The sequence below is a fragment of the Nyctibius grandis genome, chromosome 3 (genome assembly GCF_013368605.1).
Source record: "Nyctibius grandis isolate bNycGra1 chromosome 3, bNycGra1.pri, whole genome shotgun sequence".
NCBI lineage: Eukaryota > Metazoa > Chordata > Aves > Nyctibiiformes > Nyctibiidae > Nyctibius > Nyctibius grandis.
The window spans coordinates 60,639,573-60,656,762 of NC_090660.1; the positions used below are offsets into that span (position 1 = coordinate 60,639,573).

General features: G+C 40.1%; 1 protein-coding gene across 5 annotated transcripts in view; it reads right to left on the reverse strand.

The window, feature by feature from the left end:
• Window positions 1-8,192: 8,192 nt before the first annotated feature.
• Window positions 8,193-17,190, reverse strand: part of ZNF521 (zinc finger protein 521) — a 242,183-nt gene continuing 233,185 nt past the window's right edge. For all 5 annotated transcript variants that reach the window (XM_068396135.1, XM_068396134.1, XM_068396140.1 and 2 more), the window contains one exon: window positions 8,193-9,018. In XM_068396135.1, coding sequence (XP_068252236.1) covers window positions 8,989-9,018 — 30 coding nt within the window. In that variant the 3' untranslated portion in view covers window positions 8,193-8,988. The remainder of the gene's footprint in view (window positions 9,019-17,190) is intronic.

The following is a 17,190-nucleotide window of genomic DNA, read 5'->3' on the forward strand; positions in this document are numbered from 1 at the left end:
TTATTGAATCTGTAACTTTAGTTTTGTTCTTTTGCAATCCATGCATTTGTATACATGTGCATGCATACACATGCTTTTTGTACCTGATTTTTCTCCTGTATTGCACTGGTAAGATACCCCGTAACTCCAATAACTTCAGGACAGTTCCTGAGAGCTAAAAGTACTGTAAATGAGTGGATAATCAAGTCTATAGTGTCACCCCCCAGTTTCTGGGCTACATGCAAGGCAGTGTCCCGAGGACATATCTATACTGAATGCCACACTGTGAGGAGAACCCCAAGCAAGCAGCTAGAGAGCAAGTTCTGGATGGCTGTGTAAGTGTGGTATGATGCTATTAATTAGTCCTGAGTTAATTAGCCCTTGCAAGACGCAGAGCTAACCTGGTTGTATTGCTCTGGGGACCCTGCGTAGTGTTTCTGCATGGGATTGTGCTGTGTCATACCTTGAGGATGTACCATCCCCTTCTGAACCAAAGCGAGATCTGTCGCACTGTGCTCCCCTGTGTCACATGGGTAGGCCACTGGATTTTGGTGGGAAAAATTTTATTGCTCAGTAGTGACCTCTCTCATTTATTGAGGAGCAGTGAGGAAGACCACAAGGGTGAAAAGAAAAGGCCACGGCAGAGGTCTGTAGGGTGGGTCTGAGTCACAGTGAGAAGGTGAACAGGGAAGAAACATGTTGTTTATTTTCTGTCATGGGATTAAATGAAAGAGTCTCAAAAAGAAAGAAAAGGAAGTATTTCTTCATGCAATGTATAGTTAAGAAATCTAACTCCCAGTGCCAGCATCTTGTGCATGTTGGACATTTATACAGGCTCAAAGAGCTAATTAGACAAATAAAGAAAAAAGCCACCCAAAGCCATCAAGTGGCAAGACTCACTTTTGGCTAAGGAAGTCCTGGGGCAGCAGTCACTTGATGCCAGGAAACTACATCAAAGAAAAGTCACTACACCATTGCCCTGGTCTTATGCTATTTCCCAGTCATCTGCTGGTGGCCATTGCTGCTGCCGGGCCACTGGCTCAGAGGAATCTTTGGTCTGTCCCAGTAGAGCTCTTCCCAGGTGTCACCATGTTGTATTTGTATCACATCTCATGGGTGTTCTCCAAACTCAAAGGAGTTCCTTGTGGTTAACTTAACATAAAACAAAGTGCCTCCATTGGAAGCGCTCAGCTGATGATAGACATGTCTTTGAAAGAGGCAGAGTCACCAAGACTAAGACAAAACAAAAAATAATAATGCAAAATCGTGTGATCTTTTTGGTGCAGCAGTTGACCTACAGTGCAGAAGAAATGCATGCCACCAACTCATGGCTTATACTGAGAGCAATAACATAACCCACACAGGGCACAGAAAATACATTTCTTGGATAAAGGTTTAGGCCAATTCAGACCAAATTAGGTAACAGTAGAAATACAGTACAAATACCGAGACACTGGGTATGTCATACCGAGAAAAATGAAATACAGTTCAAGCATGTGTTGCCACAGATAAATTAGCACAAGTATTTTTGATCTTTAACAAAAGCTCTTGCTTAGTTACTTCAAATACTACAAAAGCATCATGTAGCATTTAAAAGGAAAGGAAACCTTGGTTAGGGTAAACAAGTGAAGTAAGCAAAGGGTCATGGTGCTGTATGCTGAGAAGACTGATTGATATTTGTCAGGCTTCTGAATCTGCGCTCCATCCCCACATTCAAGGCAAGCAAACAAGGAAAGGAAATTCAGGAAAGGACGATAATTAGCAGTTGCTCCCTCAGAAAAGGCTTGAAGGTTTTCAAATTGGCTTTTGCCTTTCTAAGCATGACAGGAGTCATCCCAGTGAAAGTGTGTGTATTAAAAAAATATGCATACTATAACAACATCATTCATATGTTCAGGCACTCCTTTGAACAACCAAGTGAGCCAGGAGTTTAATGAACAAAGAGTTGAATCTAACCTCTGGTTAACCCTTTAATCTTCCCCTCCATTCCCCTTGAAAATCTGAGGAGAGAAACACTAGAAGAGAACAGATTGAAAAAGCCTGACCAAGGGAACTACTGGCAGACAGCTAGGCATGGGTGTTTCTTTTGTTTCCAAATTTTAGCAATTAAGGAAGTGTTGAAAGATTCTGAAAACATGTTATCATTGATGGAAGAAAGACTCCTAGGATTTAAAAGTCAGATGATCTGTAAATAGGGTAAAAAAAAAGACTGATTGCCTTTAGTTGATAATAAGTCAAAAGTCAGTTCAGACTTTCCCCCTAAAACAACATTAAAAACATGAGCTGTCACATCTGAAAATGGACAGTCATTCTTCTTCTGATGCCACAGCCTGTGAATACCAAAGCAACACATACTGTAATAGCAAGGCACTGTTGAGAGGAGCTCTAAAACCCCATCTGATCCTCCATATGCTGTAAGAGAAGTAAGAGTTTCTGAAGGAGACAGACTTCGCAGTGAAGTAGAGAATGCCTGAAAGACTCTGGAGATGGCTTTGTGGGCAGATGTTACTATGAGAAGGAAAGTTGAAAGATTTACAAATAAGCTGTCAAGAAGTTATGAACTAATCAAAACCATAATCTTTCATTTTATGCCAGAAAATTAATTATATTGAATTAAGCCAAAAGAACAAATGTGTTTGGAAATAAAATATGTCAAAGGATGAATGAAAAAACATGAATCTTAAATTCATCAGGAATGATGACCTAGCCACCAAACCAAATGCGGGTTCACAAATGTAATTAAGAAAATCAAAATAGTCCTGTGTCAATCATTAAACAATTAGAACACAGGGAGTAATGAGAGGAAAGAAAGGATGTCAGTCAAGAAAAAAGGAAACATCTAACCACTGTTTTCTGCAAAAGAGTATGAATGACCCTGAAAGGTGGGCATTTCCTTGAATTAAAAATAGCATGTCTTTTGACTTCCAGATGCTGTCGATCTCTGTCTCATTTGCTGCAAAGACCATTTTGTTTCCACTTACCCTCTGTCCGTTATTTGAGCAGAAGGACATAACTCACCTTGTGGAAGTGTTGCCCGATCATGTGGCTACATGATTCAATCTTGCTGGAGTGGTGGGCTAACAAAGTGGCATAACTTTGTTACTAAACTTTTAGTCACTTTTCTAAACAAGTGTATCATTGGTCCCACAGACAAGGACGAAGGTTGTGTGAGATCGAACGTCTAGAAGGGACACAAAAATTAAACAAACAACCCAACAAGAAAAAGACCATTAGATTAGAGACATCTACCAGTCCAGAGCTCACTTGTTGGATGCAGACAACACAGTAGCCTGTATGGCCATAAGATTTTTAATTGTGAGCATCTTGGATCTGCTTTACATTTTAAGTCTTAAAGCAAGCACTCTACATTGCTCCCTGTAGTCCATGCAAAGGTAATGGTTCAGTATGATGCCCAGTGGGAATCCATGCTGCTGGCAAAGTCAACAGCACCATTTCTATAGCAGATTCTTCTCCAACAACTTGGTGATTCTTGTCTGTTCTGCTTGGGATGCCCAGTAAGATCACCGCCCAAGCAAGTAAGACATCTACGGCAGAAACAGCCATGAATGTGCTTTGCTTTGCACCATCCCACATAAGTTTGCTGTTGGAAACATATGCTTAGAAAATGATGAATGAGAGAAGCATCACAAATCAGCCTGAACCATCTAGCGCCTACTTAAAATCTAGTTGTGTGCTCGAAAGAAAAAAAATGGCATAGATGAAATCATTTGCGTGCAGAAAAGCAGAATTCTGTTTTCTCTTGGTCCGACATGTAAAATGTTCCCATTGATGCCTACGACCAGATGCACCAGAAAAGACATTTTAATCCCGGAGATTTTATTTCAAAACATAACTAAGGATTGGGATATTACTCATATAGATGATTGCTTACTACAAAAGCCAGCTGTTTTATCCTTAAAAAGAAATAAAGATTGAAATATGTCAATGTATTTCATTTTACCCTTTACTAAACTGCATTTGTGTGCTTAACGTTAACCTTCTCATTCAAATGTCATTAGCTGCTAATTAAGATGTTGACATGCTGATTGTATATCTTGCAGTAGAGATGATTCGCAGGCACTTACTAGGTGTTTATCAAACTCCAGCACACGTATTGGTTTAGCATAAGCGAGGCACATTTAAGTTACTGAACACTGTCCCAGTTCTCCACTCTTTTTTTCTAATACACAATGAGCGAAACATGGCAAGTTGTCAGGAATCATCTCAGAAAAGAAAAGTAAGTGACCTAGGCACTCGTGCAGTTTTTACCTCTGATTTCAACTAAACTTATTTAGAAACCTCTAAAAATGTCCTAGCATATTAATAACAAAATGACTAAGCCCTTCGAATTTGTCTACAGCTTACAATGTCCCCCAGTCAGGAACAGAAGGCTCTTTAGTATTAAAGGTTTGTTTCAAGCAACTTCCTTGTTACTAACAAGAAGAGTTTAAATCAAAAAAAGGCAGTGATGATTCTGCTCGTGCAAAAGCAGTTTTGCAACCTAGGGTACATTTTCACAGGACTTTTTAATATAATTTATGAATATTTGCTCGCAACATAATTGTCTTTTCTGCTGACATTTTCAAAGCAACACTGTGATTTGTTGGGTCTCCTGAGAGTCCGAGTACAAAACTGATAATTATATTAAATATACATAGACAATAAAGAGTGTGTTTACATAACTATGCCCATAAATATCTGATTGAACAGTCATTGTTCTCAAAACCCTTTTAAGCAGCTCTCAGAGGGATCCAATTCTAATGACATGATGGTTTAAAAGATGTTGCTCAGTCTTCTTCCATATTTAATTAACTTTCCTTTTTTAAACTTGTGATGGTGGAGACAATAACAAATAGCTCTGAAAAGAGAGCGAGCTTTGAAACATGAGTGAGACCTTGTCAGGCTTTTGTGTGCCACACACAGAAGAAGATCTGCACACAGGAGTTGGTGGCCGGGGACTGCCCAGCTCCTGAGGGACTGTATTGCTAGAGCATTCACAGTTCACTACTACTAATAACAACAGCAACAACAATAATAATAATTAAAGAAATCTTCTGCATACAAATTAGGGAAGCAACATGGGGAGGGAAAACGCATGTATTAAACAGAATTGGTAAAATAGGCCTAAACTTGTTTATTTTTGTGCTGCTACAGAGCAGTGAAGCAAATACTTTAAAGAGAATGGCACATTGCCCATGAAGATGTAAAGGGCGTGTGAATATTAATTGAGCATCAGTGTATGACTGAACACATTAGACAGGAATCAAGGTAACATTTCTGAATTCGTGGATGGTCTTATTTATACTATAGAGTCCTTCACATTGCCTCATCCTAGACAGCGCTTCAACAGCAGCACAATATTCTGTTTTCACACTGAGCTATTTTTAATTGTCACCAATTATAATTCATTTACTTTTATGTGTCCTGGTTGTCACAATATTAACATTTGTAAGTCTTTCCCTTTGCAGGCTGTGAGAATCTGTTGTGACATCTCAATAAAGCAGGATTCAATCAAGGTGTGAACGAATTGTTAATCTCATTATAAATAGAAGGTGCCATATGTCAGTAAGGAAGGGATGTCTCTCTTTTTCTGTTGTTGAGGACAGTGGTAATGAAACAAAGTGAGTGGTCATGCCACAGTTACTAATAAAAGCCCAGTCACTGAGACACGGAGAGGACTTTAGCTTTCCAGGTGCTATTGAGAAGGAAGCGATAACTATTAACGTGTCCTAGGCAGAGCCTTTGAACTATTCTTCTGGGGGTTTGTAAAGCAGCCCCTAAATCAGGGAAAGCAACGAGTGCACTGGACTAGGAGTGAACTAAAGAAGTTCTGATAACCTCCCTGTGAACTTAACCACCTAAAATGGATTGGGAAGTCTAACTTAGGCAACTGGCTGTGAAAATGTACATGATGGTAAAAACTCCTATTTTAGGTACCTGAATATCATAAAGGCCTAATACACATTTATTCCTGGATCATCTTTTGTTCAGATAAAGACTCAGTGCATTTCCTCATAAATCCTGTGCTCAGATACTACCTGGGTAGATCACTTCACTTGCCAGTATAAATTTCTTATTTATACCTGCTTTAGGTCTGTGACATTTCCTGAACACAGCTCTGGCAAACAAGCAGGAGGACTAATCGTTTTATTAAACTATCACTTACAGTAAAACTCATGTCCACTTGAAATCTTGGGAATGAAGCCAGTCTCAGAGGTAAAAGGATACCTTGCGCATCAATCTATCCACACAATCTTTTCAATAGATTTATCCTTTCACATTAGGTTAAGGGTACGAGGTGGGGCTCCTCTTAGCTTTTGCTGACCCAGGACAGAGAAAGGCGTGCCATAGCTGAAATGCACACACAGAGAGAGACGTGTCTCTTCTTCCAACAGGCAAGATGATCTGCCTCTCCTGTTGATTTTTCTAAATGCTGTGGTAATTCCCTGAGGAATACTCAGTTCTCATTGGGAAGTTCAGATGTCTTCCATAATCTATTTAAACAGCTATTTAGGTATCACTGAAAAACCTGTTACTTTAGAAAAGGTAAGAGGATTCCAGCACTTGATACTAGCAGCCAGCTCTCAGAAGCCACCTGGGGCTGCCTGTGGCTGTAAGACCCCTCTATTCCCCCATACCGACCCGAAGGGACAATCAACGCATAAAGTCTTCATCACATTTGTTATTGCTCTGTTTACCGTTCCTTTATTTACATGTCTAGAAATTCAGCGTCTTTGCGTGTTTTGCAAGCTGTCATGACATGAGATGCTAGTAATATGCTATGTTTTGCTTGCTAACATATTTTTGACATATTTTAGCTTTTGATTATAAGATTGCATCTTTCCCAGATACCATCTGTCTCAACTCAGTGGCACTCTGGCATTTACAAAAACAGTAGGGTGTAATATTTCTTATATACTTGAACTCTACTAGAAGCATGTTATTTTCAGTCTTAACCAATATGTCACACTTTCACACATGAAGGCTGAAATGTCTTATATCCTTTAAGGTATCTGTCAAAAATGAAGAACATATCATCACATTCAATTTGGCCGAGATGAGTAATATATTAATGAGAATAAGAATGAGAACAGTTTCTGACTTACAAATAGAACTGGCATTTTACAAGCCTTGTGTACTCGTGCCTCTATTTATCTTTTTGTCAGCACAAATGAGAGAGTTATACAAAAGCCAGGATTTTATTTTTTGTATTTGGCAAAATATGCACAATATTCTCAAAACTGGAGTTTTAAACATGCCACATTTTTTTTCTTGGAGTATCTGGTAACCAGAGACTTTCAGACTTTACTTCTTTCCTTCTCCATCCTCCATCTGTGGAGAGTCAAAATGTGACATTCAGCAAACTGGAAATCACACTTTATATCTACCCTGACAGCAATAGGCAGCAGCTCCAGCCATTTGGACTGTTGTGATGTGCAGCTCTTTAACTGCAGTATTCAGCAACACTGTTTCCATGGGATAAAACCAGCAATTCCAGCAATAGAACAAGACACTAAAATAGCTGGAGAACCGTTTTTTGGTCCTCTTTCATAGGTGAGCTGGAGTAGTGGGGGATACTGGTAGGCAACGAGAGTTTTTATCCCCTTCTTTCTTCTTGAAATTGCAGGCAGTCAGGAGCCAATTCAGACCCAAGCAAAGCTGGGAGGTCTTGTGACAGTTCCCACAGGGCCACTGGGCTTGTGAGCATCATCCCGTAGTGTGCACCACCTCCAGCTCTGGTACCCCTGTCAGAAGAAAGGGGGAAGGATGTGAGGTTAACAGTTCTATCAGCAGAGCTGCGGTGGCTCCCGGTTGTCAATACTAGACCCAAGTCACTAAATAATATCGCATTGAAATACACCGATAATTACACACAGAAGATGTGTGGTGACTCCTCTGGCAACCAACATGTCAAGTGTACAGTTATGAAATTATTGAGACTGCCAAATAAAACAAACTAAGAAAGAAAACCAGAAAACAAGTGAATATTACCCTCAAGCACACATTGCTTTGCAGTGGGCCAGCAGATCTGTTTCTACAATTACATTTAGTTAAATGCCCAGCTCTGAGAAAAGTGACCTTCTCCTACCGAGCAGTGTATAGGTCCTGATACAACGGGATTCTGGATCTTGGTGGTCCTTGAAGTACTGCAGGAGCAGAAATAATAATGCTACTTTCAAAGGAAAAAGACAAGACACAGGCACGCTCACACATAATGGTAAACTGAATTTATTTCCTTTTGGAAAACAATTCCAGTAATCTCCAGGTTCAGATCGCAGAGTAAACATTAATAACAGTAACATACAGGTTAGTTCAATTGATTCAAGAATTTGGCCATTGTGAAATCATTAAGGAAAGTCTTGAACACTCAAAGCTTCAAATGGTATCCAGAAAAAAAATTCCTTTGACAATCTACATAACAACTATTGCATATATGGTAATGCTATCTGTCATATCGCAAGGCTTACAAATATATATACGGGCCTTATTCAACTGTGGGTTCCTGCTCTGTGAGAAAGAGTCTCTTCATATTTTTTGCAAGAATCTTCAGCAATAAAAAATAGTCTTAGATTCATCCGTTTGTATACCAAAAGAGAGATTTCTAGACTGAAATTTAAACGAAAGGAAGGCCAAACAGCTGTAATGGAACATAGCTATTACCTTCTTCCTCCTCCTTGAAAATGACACTTGTTCATAAGCTTTTTTTCCCCTCACACAGTATTATTATTATTTGTGTCTTTCTTGAATAGGGCCCAAGTCCACTTGTCTTTATAAGACCATTTTAGTATCAGACAACATAATACATGTGCAACACTTTATATACAGGAAGTCTATCCGGTGCTCAAAAGTTCAAACACATGAACATCCAACAGTTTCGATAATACAAGTTTTATGGTACAATACAATGTTTCTGAATAATATACATTAACAATGAAAGTTTCGTGCAAAGAGTAAAACGTGTTCCCTTTTTGTGCCACAAAGAATTCGCTGGAAGAGACGGGCCTTGCACTAACTGCTGTGCTGGGTCATCGTATGATTCTGTAACAAAAACAAAAGAAACAGCTTAGTCACAGGACAGGCATTTCTGCGTGAAAGAAAGATGCAAAAACAATTCTCCCAACACATCGCGCAAAACGATGGACTGGAAACAGAGTCTGTTCGACCCCTCCTTGTTTTCAAGCAGCCAGAATCAGCGCCGTTATCAGAGAGAGGAGCTTTCCCCAGCTGTTTTACGCTGGTGTTCTTTCTGTGCGCCACTGCGACGTGCTCTCTCCAGGCAGGTTTGGGCTGACCTGCCCCAGTGAAGCTGCATACCAGGTCAGCGGTTCTGGTGTCCGCTTACATACGGCTCATGGTTTATGCATTATGCAAATGAGAAGTGCATTTATTCGTCACAAAAGACCTTGCTGCCTACAAACCCAAAATATGCTAATTAGACTGTGCTTCCTAGACTGTGGCACCACTTCAAATGTTTTATTGCATTAAAACCTATTTCCCCCTAAACAGTACAGCACAGTGTATCCCGGTAAGAGTCACTCTGTGCCCAGCAGAGAGCTCAAGGGGCTGATAGAGAAAACAGGAGGGGCTGCCACAGCCCTTCCTTTGGTCACCAAAAACCACAGGTATTTTTCCTCAAGTGAATGCAGTACCTTATGTGAGGTGACATGGTGTGGACTTCGGAGTCTGAAATTCTCCTCTCCCATACGAGTAAATCACCTAATTCCAGCACCAAACACAAGTTTCACTCTCTTTCCTACCACTGCTCTAATAGAATCGACCACTTTTATGGAAGAGAGATGCTATTTCAATGCCTGCGGTGGCTCAGATCCTTCACAAGGACCAAGCTAAGAGCAAGGAACCCATCCAATACATGTTAAGTCTTCTACAATGTACACTGGATCCACAGATAACTGGAAAAAGTCTGTGAATGCTACTTCCCAGGCAACAGGGCAGCCACTGATTAGTGATGAATTTTCCCTTTAGTAATCTGGGCCAGATTTGGGCCTGTGACCCAGAGGGCAGGGGTGTCACGTCCTGTAATTTGCTCCCAGCACATCCAGTCCCTTCACTCTGCTTTATTAGGTTAATCTGTCTTAAAACCCCTCTGGACTAATGCACTTCAGGATGAACCTGTTCCTAAAAGACAGTCATCATTTCAACGAAGTGAAACATCTACTGACCCATACCCTCCAGAAGCCACCCATGAAAAGGCACATGAAAACAGCCTTGATGAAACAAATGGGAAATACAGCATGACTGCTGACCAGCCTGATAGTTCTCCCTCCCTTCCTCCTTCCCTCTCCCTAAACCGTGCACGCACACAAACAATAGTTCATGGGACATTTGGCAAGGAAAGGATCTTACAGTAAGACTGAGGAATTTTTAATGTAGTGCCATTCTCAAGATTGAAGGAAAATGACCCAGTGACACTCAAAGATGCAATTTCCAGATGTGAATACAAAATGATTTAATGCTGATGGCAGGAATTCCAGACTGCTCAAGGCCAGAGAGTGTTAAAAAAATACACTCTACCACTTGATTTCATCTAGCTCCTTATCCTCCCCATAAAACCATTTCAAAATGCTGTAAAGCAGTAACAATAGCTGCGGACTAAAATGTTGGCTGGTCACAGGTAATGGGCTCTGACTTCAAACCACAAAAGCAAGGAAATTAAGAGTTAAGCCTGACAGTCAGCCCTTTTGTCATCCTGTTGTGTTCATTTATTGCAGCACTTACAGCATAACACCACCGGCTTATTTGAGACCCTGCAGTACCTAGAAACAACAGGACAAGTTACATATGGGGTGGCAGCCTGAATTCTGTTTTTTTTCTCTGCTTCTGAGTAGGTGAAGTCATATACCAGTTGTTATATTGCAGAGAGATATTTTGGAGGGGTCTTTTGTTTCTAATCTACTGAGAGCAAGCATGTCAGTCATGCCCATGTTTTATTTCTTTTCACTAACTGAAAAATGCATAATCAGTTTGGGGCTGGCAGTTGCATACGAAGCAGTCAAAAGGTGTTTTAGAAATGTAGCCGTAACTCTGTCTGCAATGACATTTTTGACTAAAAAACAAAATGGTCCAAATACGAAGGAGACAAAATAAAACACGGCATAAGGACTGACTTGCCCCTGCTCTCAGTGTCCCTGACTCCCGTGCCCTGGTGCAAAATGAGATTCTCTAGAGGTAATGAAGAGATAATAGAAAAAAAAACAAGTGTTGCACAGAAAAATGAGACAGGGCAGGATACAAACACGAGGAAATGCTTTGAGCAGTTTAGGCCTTAAAAAGGCAACTATACTTATTGTAAACAGTCAAAACAAAACATGGTTTCCAAAGTAATTAAGGCTCCCCATAGTGAGGGACTAGGGAGAAATATCTATTGGGCTAAGTGGGAAAAAAATTTCAAAAAAAATACACTGCAGAAGCATAACATTGACAAGACAAGCAGGTGAAGGATGGGAGGAGACAGATAAGAAAAGGAGGAAAATTCTGTAATCCCACAGAGAGCCATATTCCACTCCACCAAAAGCCATCTATTGGAGACCCCACGTCTAAGTGACTGAAAATTGCAAACATTAATCCCAGTTATGAACTATTGTTGTTTTTATGAGGGGTGCTGTATTTAAAAATTTAGGGCAAAAATTCTCCTCCGTTAGCCACACAGCAGATCTCGACTCCGATAGTCTCTGCCTTGTGTGCAGTGAGCTCCCCGCCTCCCTGGCAGTGGGAGTCCAGGAAGGCGGGGAGAGCAGGATTTGGGGCTCCTGCCAGCGGGGACATGGCAGGGACACGGCAGGAGTGCAGTACACCCAGGGAGAGCACAATACTACAGTCAAGGTGCCCTGTGTGGCTCGGAGAGCTCACTGCCCTTCACTAAAGACACACTACACGAGCTCGAAACACATCTCCTCTGGAAACTTCTTCTTCTTAGTTCGGAGCAATTAGTACACCCACTTGCCAAAGAGAAGTCATTTAACCAAGTACAGGGGATATCATGCGCTCCCCTTCTTTGCCCCCCCCCAAATCTGATTGCACATAAACCCATCTGTTTAATTATGAGGTAGTCTCCCTATGAAGCAAAAATTTCAATTTCTTACTTAGCCATGGAAAGGGAAAAATATTTTTTTCTTAACATAATCTTTCCTGGACTTCAGCAATAGCTACGTTATCATTTCCAAGATCTGAGATTACACGAGGAGAAAGTAGTTTGCAACCACGAGTTCAAGCTTTGCATGCACAAAATGGAGGAAAAGTGAAGCAGGAGGTATGTGTGCCACTGCATTTGTTACCACATGAGACACAAACCAAGCCAGGAAAACTGTCCTACATCCCCAGTTTCTCTGTCTTGGTATTATTTGTAAAGCAGCTATATTACCTGGGAAAACCTGAATTCAACATATTTCTCAAGCAAATGAACTCATAAAATGTATTTGCTCTGTTCTTAGAGATCATTATTTTTGTTAGCAGACCCCCGAATCCCAACTGTTATGTGAACTGCTATAAAATTATGTCACCACTTTTCTGGATGAAAATGTTTTGAGATATCCCTGTTGTTAGTGCTAAGGAGTTAAAAACATGCACAGATTTCCCTGTAATATTGCGTGGAAGAATCTCCTCTGAAAAAAATAAAAATGTTTCTTTGCAGAAATTCTTGAGACAAAAGAGGTAATTATACTTTTTGTTGTTTGGTATATGTCTTTGTGTTTCAGATAGATAGAACATGAGAAGTATTAGCTAGCAAAAAGTTCCTGCCCACAGCATCAAAATTAATGAAGAAAAAAATATCCACAGATAGCCACAGACTCACTAGTCCATTAGAATCTTTAATGTGAACTGCGGTTGCATTCAATTTAAATGTGACTGCTGTTTTTTATGACTAGATGAAAACAAGATATGGTTGTACCTGACAAAACAGTGCAAGGAGTGTACACGTGAAGAAATACAAAGATGAAATGTAGATGCATTATTTCAACAGATGGTAACGGTACCACGGCAGCATGTTATTTTTTCCTTAGTTCAAGAACACAAAAATAAGTGATCAATCATCACTGATTAAGTAATTATGGTACCCTACATGTTATCACTTATCTGGAATCCTTTATCTGTGTACATTACGGATCATCCCGTATTTTTTTTGCATTAAAAAAAAAATGCACCCCACTGCACTACAATACAGTTCCAGGTTGTAAAACAGAAGTCTACATTACTATCAACCTTTAAGCACTACTTTTTTTTTTTTAACAAAAGCAATTGGTTTCCAACAGGCTGGATAATAAGTCTTTTGACCTGCATTCTTCTCTGACCCATTAAGGTCACCCCTGTGCTCGGGCATATAGCTGACTTAGGAAATGCCTGCAAGTCCTGCATTTCATCTCCTGCCCACTCAAAATAAAGCTTTCTTTAAATGTGTCTGTACGGGTCCCTGAAGACCAGGGAGGCATCCCTGTAGTGGGCAATGGAGGGACAGAAGCTTCTGCCTTTATTAATGAATGCAGACCATTATGAGTCTGGCTGGCTCCTGCACTGTTCCCAGAAGCATATACTGTACGTGACTTAAAATGCTAGAATATTGACACAAAGCGAGCTGGGCACCCCTAAGGAAAATTACTCCTTGGATATAATGTAGGCTCGTAACAGCTATTAGAGTACAAAATAAAACCCTCCGGGATCAAACTGACATATACCGCATTCTACCTACTCCTCAAACATTAGAAGAATTTCTTTGTGAAGGCATTCTCAAGGACAGCATTAAACTGACTTTTGTAGCAATCTGCAACAGCTTTTTGGCTTACAGCTTTTAGTACTAAATCTCTAGTTTGAATCAATATAAATACTATATCTTCCACATTAATCAATACATTTGGTTCAATACATGTTCTATTAAATTATACTTTCTAATCAAGATTTTTCTGCTTCTCTTCCCCTCTTTTTATTCCAGCTTCTTACCCTGTACCATACTTTTCAAACTGTCTGCATCTAACAAGAGGATGCTGGATTTTCCAGAACCAAAGCGGAAGAAAGAAAGGCTGGTGGAAAAGGCAAGCCTAGCAAAACCTTAAGTGCAGTGGTAATGACGAATCAAAAATGCAGTTTCAGAGTGTCAACATGGTTTCCAGAACTTCGGTCTGATGCTTTGTTACTTAACTGGTTGTCATGATATAAGACGCCTCACGCAGAAAGCTCTGCATTGGACACTGCTGAAATACTGCATCGTGTGGAGAGGCGGGGGGGCAGGGAGGAGGATGGAAGAGGGGTGTTAAGTGGCAACACCAAAAACAAATAAATGAAACTTATTCAGCCATAACTATAAGAAAAATCTTGGAAAAGGTTGATTTTTATACCCTTTCTTCAAACTTGTGCTGCTTCAGCACTGCAACACAAAGTTTCTTGTCAAAGCCCCATTATATTATGGCAGGGTTCTTTCCTGGTAAACTGTAATATGATTGATTAAACCCAAGACTAAATTGATGAGATATTTAGAATTGTAAGATACTAAGATTAAATACATACTATAAATTAAGATGTAAAAAGATATTATTTAGTCCAGGTCTTTGGGGATATTTGAAAGATTTGGAAAGAAGATGTCTCCAGCAACCTGAGTGATGTACAGTAAATTACTTTTCCACACCTGTGCTAGGTTTGGTGGAATGTGGTTATTCTTCATAAGCAGAGGATATGAAATGTAATGTCAAAATGATAAACATTTATATTGCAGGCATTTGCCACTGTCTTACAGATCAGAAGCACTGCACTGATGTCCCTTGCTTACAGTTTCTCTTTTTCTTGTCTCCATATAATCACTGTGAACCTGCAGAGAAACTGTTGCATTTTCTTTTGACATCTAACATCATCTTAATCCGTTCACAATAGCATCTTATAATACTTGCTAGATGACACTGTGTCACTATCAAAGAAAAAGGTGAAATAGCACAATAAAAGAGAAGAACAAGAATTCACAGAATTTAAAGACAGAAAAGACCCATTAGGGCGTTTTCTCCACCCATCTTGCCAGTGTTGGATTATTGCCTATAGTGTAATTTCAAGTGTTTTGCCCAGTCCGATTTTAATTAGAGCTTCCAATGCTCCTCTTGGGAGACTATTTCACAGCTTCACAGACCTCAGGGTTAGGATTTTTTTTTCCTGATGTTCATCCCAGGAGAAGAAGAGGCTCAGCCATCCTCAAATATCTGCATAGTCAGGACCTGGTTTCAGTAGAATATCTGGGCCATTTCAAAGCATCTGAAAGCAGTAAACTTACTTTCAATGCCCCAAAACATTAAGGCCCTGGTTCCACTGCTGCTGCAAGCAATTAAGAAGATGCTGTCACATGGGCTTCTCAGGCTCAGTTGCTATACAGTGGAAAATGTAGTATAGGTGGGATTGGTGTTCCTACAGTAAGGGTAAACACTTCCACAGTCCACCTCCACCAAATGAATGAACTGGAGGTTAGGGACATATCTAGGTCCATTCTATGCTTAATTGTACTGACAGAGCATCTATGAACACTCCAATTGTAAACGTTTCCGTATTTTTTACAGGGGTGAAATACAAAAAGAGCAACTTCAGTTGAAGCTCATGAACAGATGATGTGGCCATAGATTATTTTCCCTCCCAGGCCCCTCCCTTCCTTTCATAAAAGACAAACTACATGAAATTAGCTTAAATTGTTGTATTTGAAATCTTGTAACTCACAAATGTTTCTGATATTTTTCATCCCAGGAATTACGATGTTTCTGACACAAAAATCAATACATGTTCAGATTGCAATGGTCACAGTTATCCCACACTTAGTGAAGGAGGGTGCTGGAAACGAGATGGTGTCTAATAGGTTTTCATAGGTGAAAAGTAGAAAGCCAAATGGAGACTTTGGAGTTCTGGACAGAACAGAAAAAATTCCAGGCTAGGTGTCCCTGACACCAACATCTCCAGTACTGCAGTGCAGCTGGCAGAGCAGGAGGAGTACCAATGAATTTCTAAATGCCCTAAAGCAGCCATGGAGTTTTCATCCAGGCCAAGTTTGATCACCAGTATAGACCTAACAAAATACAGTCTCTGAAACCTGAGATTCCCAAGGAAACAAGTATTTGATCTGAACTAAACCAGAGCTATTTCCACAACAAAGAAGGGACCAAATCCCAAGAGAATCTGTGTTCCCATAAATACCACTTACGTACCCATAAATACCACTTACGTGTAGTGAGTTGATGTTTACCAGCCTTTGAGAATCAGGTCTGTTCTCAGACATGATGGCCAATTAAATGGTCATCTTAGGTCATGATTGACCACTGTTGACAATGATAATGATAATTTAGGAAAGTCTACACTGAATTGCAGTTATCCATATAAATTAGTTCACCTAAGCTATGTGATATTATATTAATGTCTCTGAAATGGCATGACTGCTAATCAGATCATGCTCTTTATCATATTTATGTAAAACTCTCAGTGTTCTGGTTGTCTACTCAAGCATTTCCAGCTGGGCCAGAGAGAACCAATCCATAAAAAAATGTCAGATTGGATAGTGTGTTCTCAGGGATGCAAAGCGAAAATTAAAACCAAAACCAAATGAAACCAAACCCCCTGATACCTATTTTTCTTCAGAGACTTCCAGTAAGTGACTAGTAAAATGTCAATACTTCCTTTTTGGATTATTATATGCGAGTAAATATATCACAGATTTGTTGTATGGAAAAGAATGACATATATTCCTAGGTACAGCAAATGAAGACCTTCATCATTGTCACCAGAAGAGAACAGACACAAACACAGGTGTCTGTTCACCATCCTTGCACCCTCCTCATTACGAGCACTGGCAGGGGGCTCCTGGTTAAGCCTCTAACATAAGAGTAGCTCCAAGGCTGGTTTAACCTATGGTGCCAGGCAATAGCCTTCCATAAGCCTCCCTTGCCCTGTTTAGTGTTTATTGAAATGCAATGGAACTGACAACAACCTCTTCCATTTCAGGCAAGGTATGCCTGGCTGCATGGGCAAGGTGTGTGTATTACCCCCATAAACGATAAGATGATGGCATGGGAAGAGGGCAATGGTTAGGACACGTCCACAGCAATTTGTTGAAACTGGGAAACCTTCCCGTTCTTTCTTGCTGCAAAGGGGCTGTACTGCTAATCAGGATCCAGGCCTAAGTCTTGTCTATAGAAAAACAAAGGTTTTGTGATACTGCAAATGTTTGAAATTAATAGACAAGCA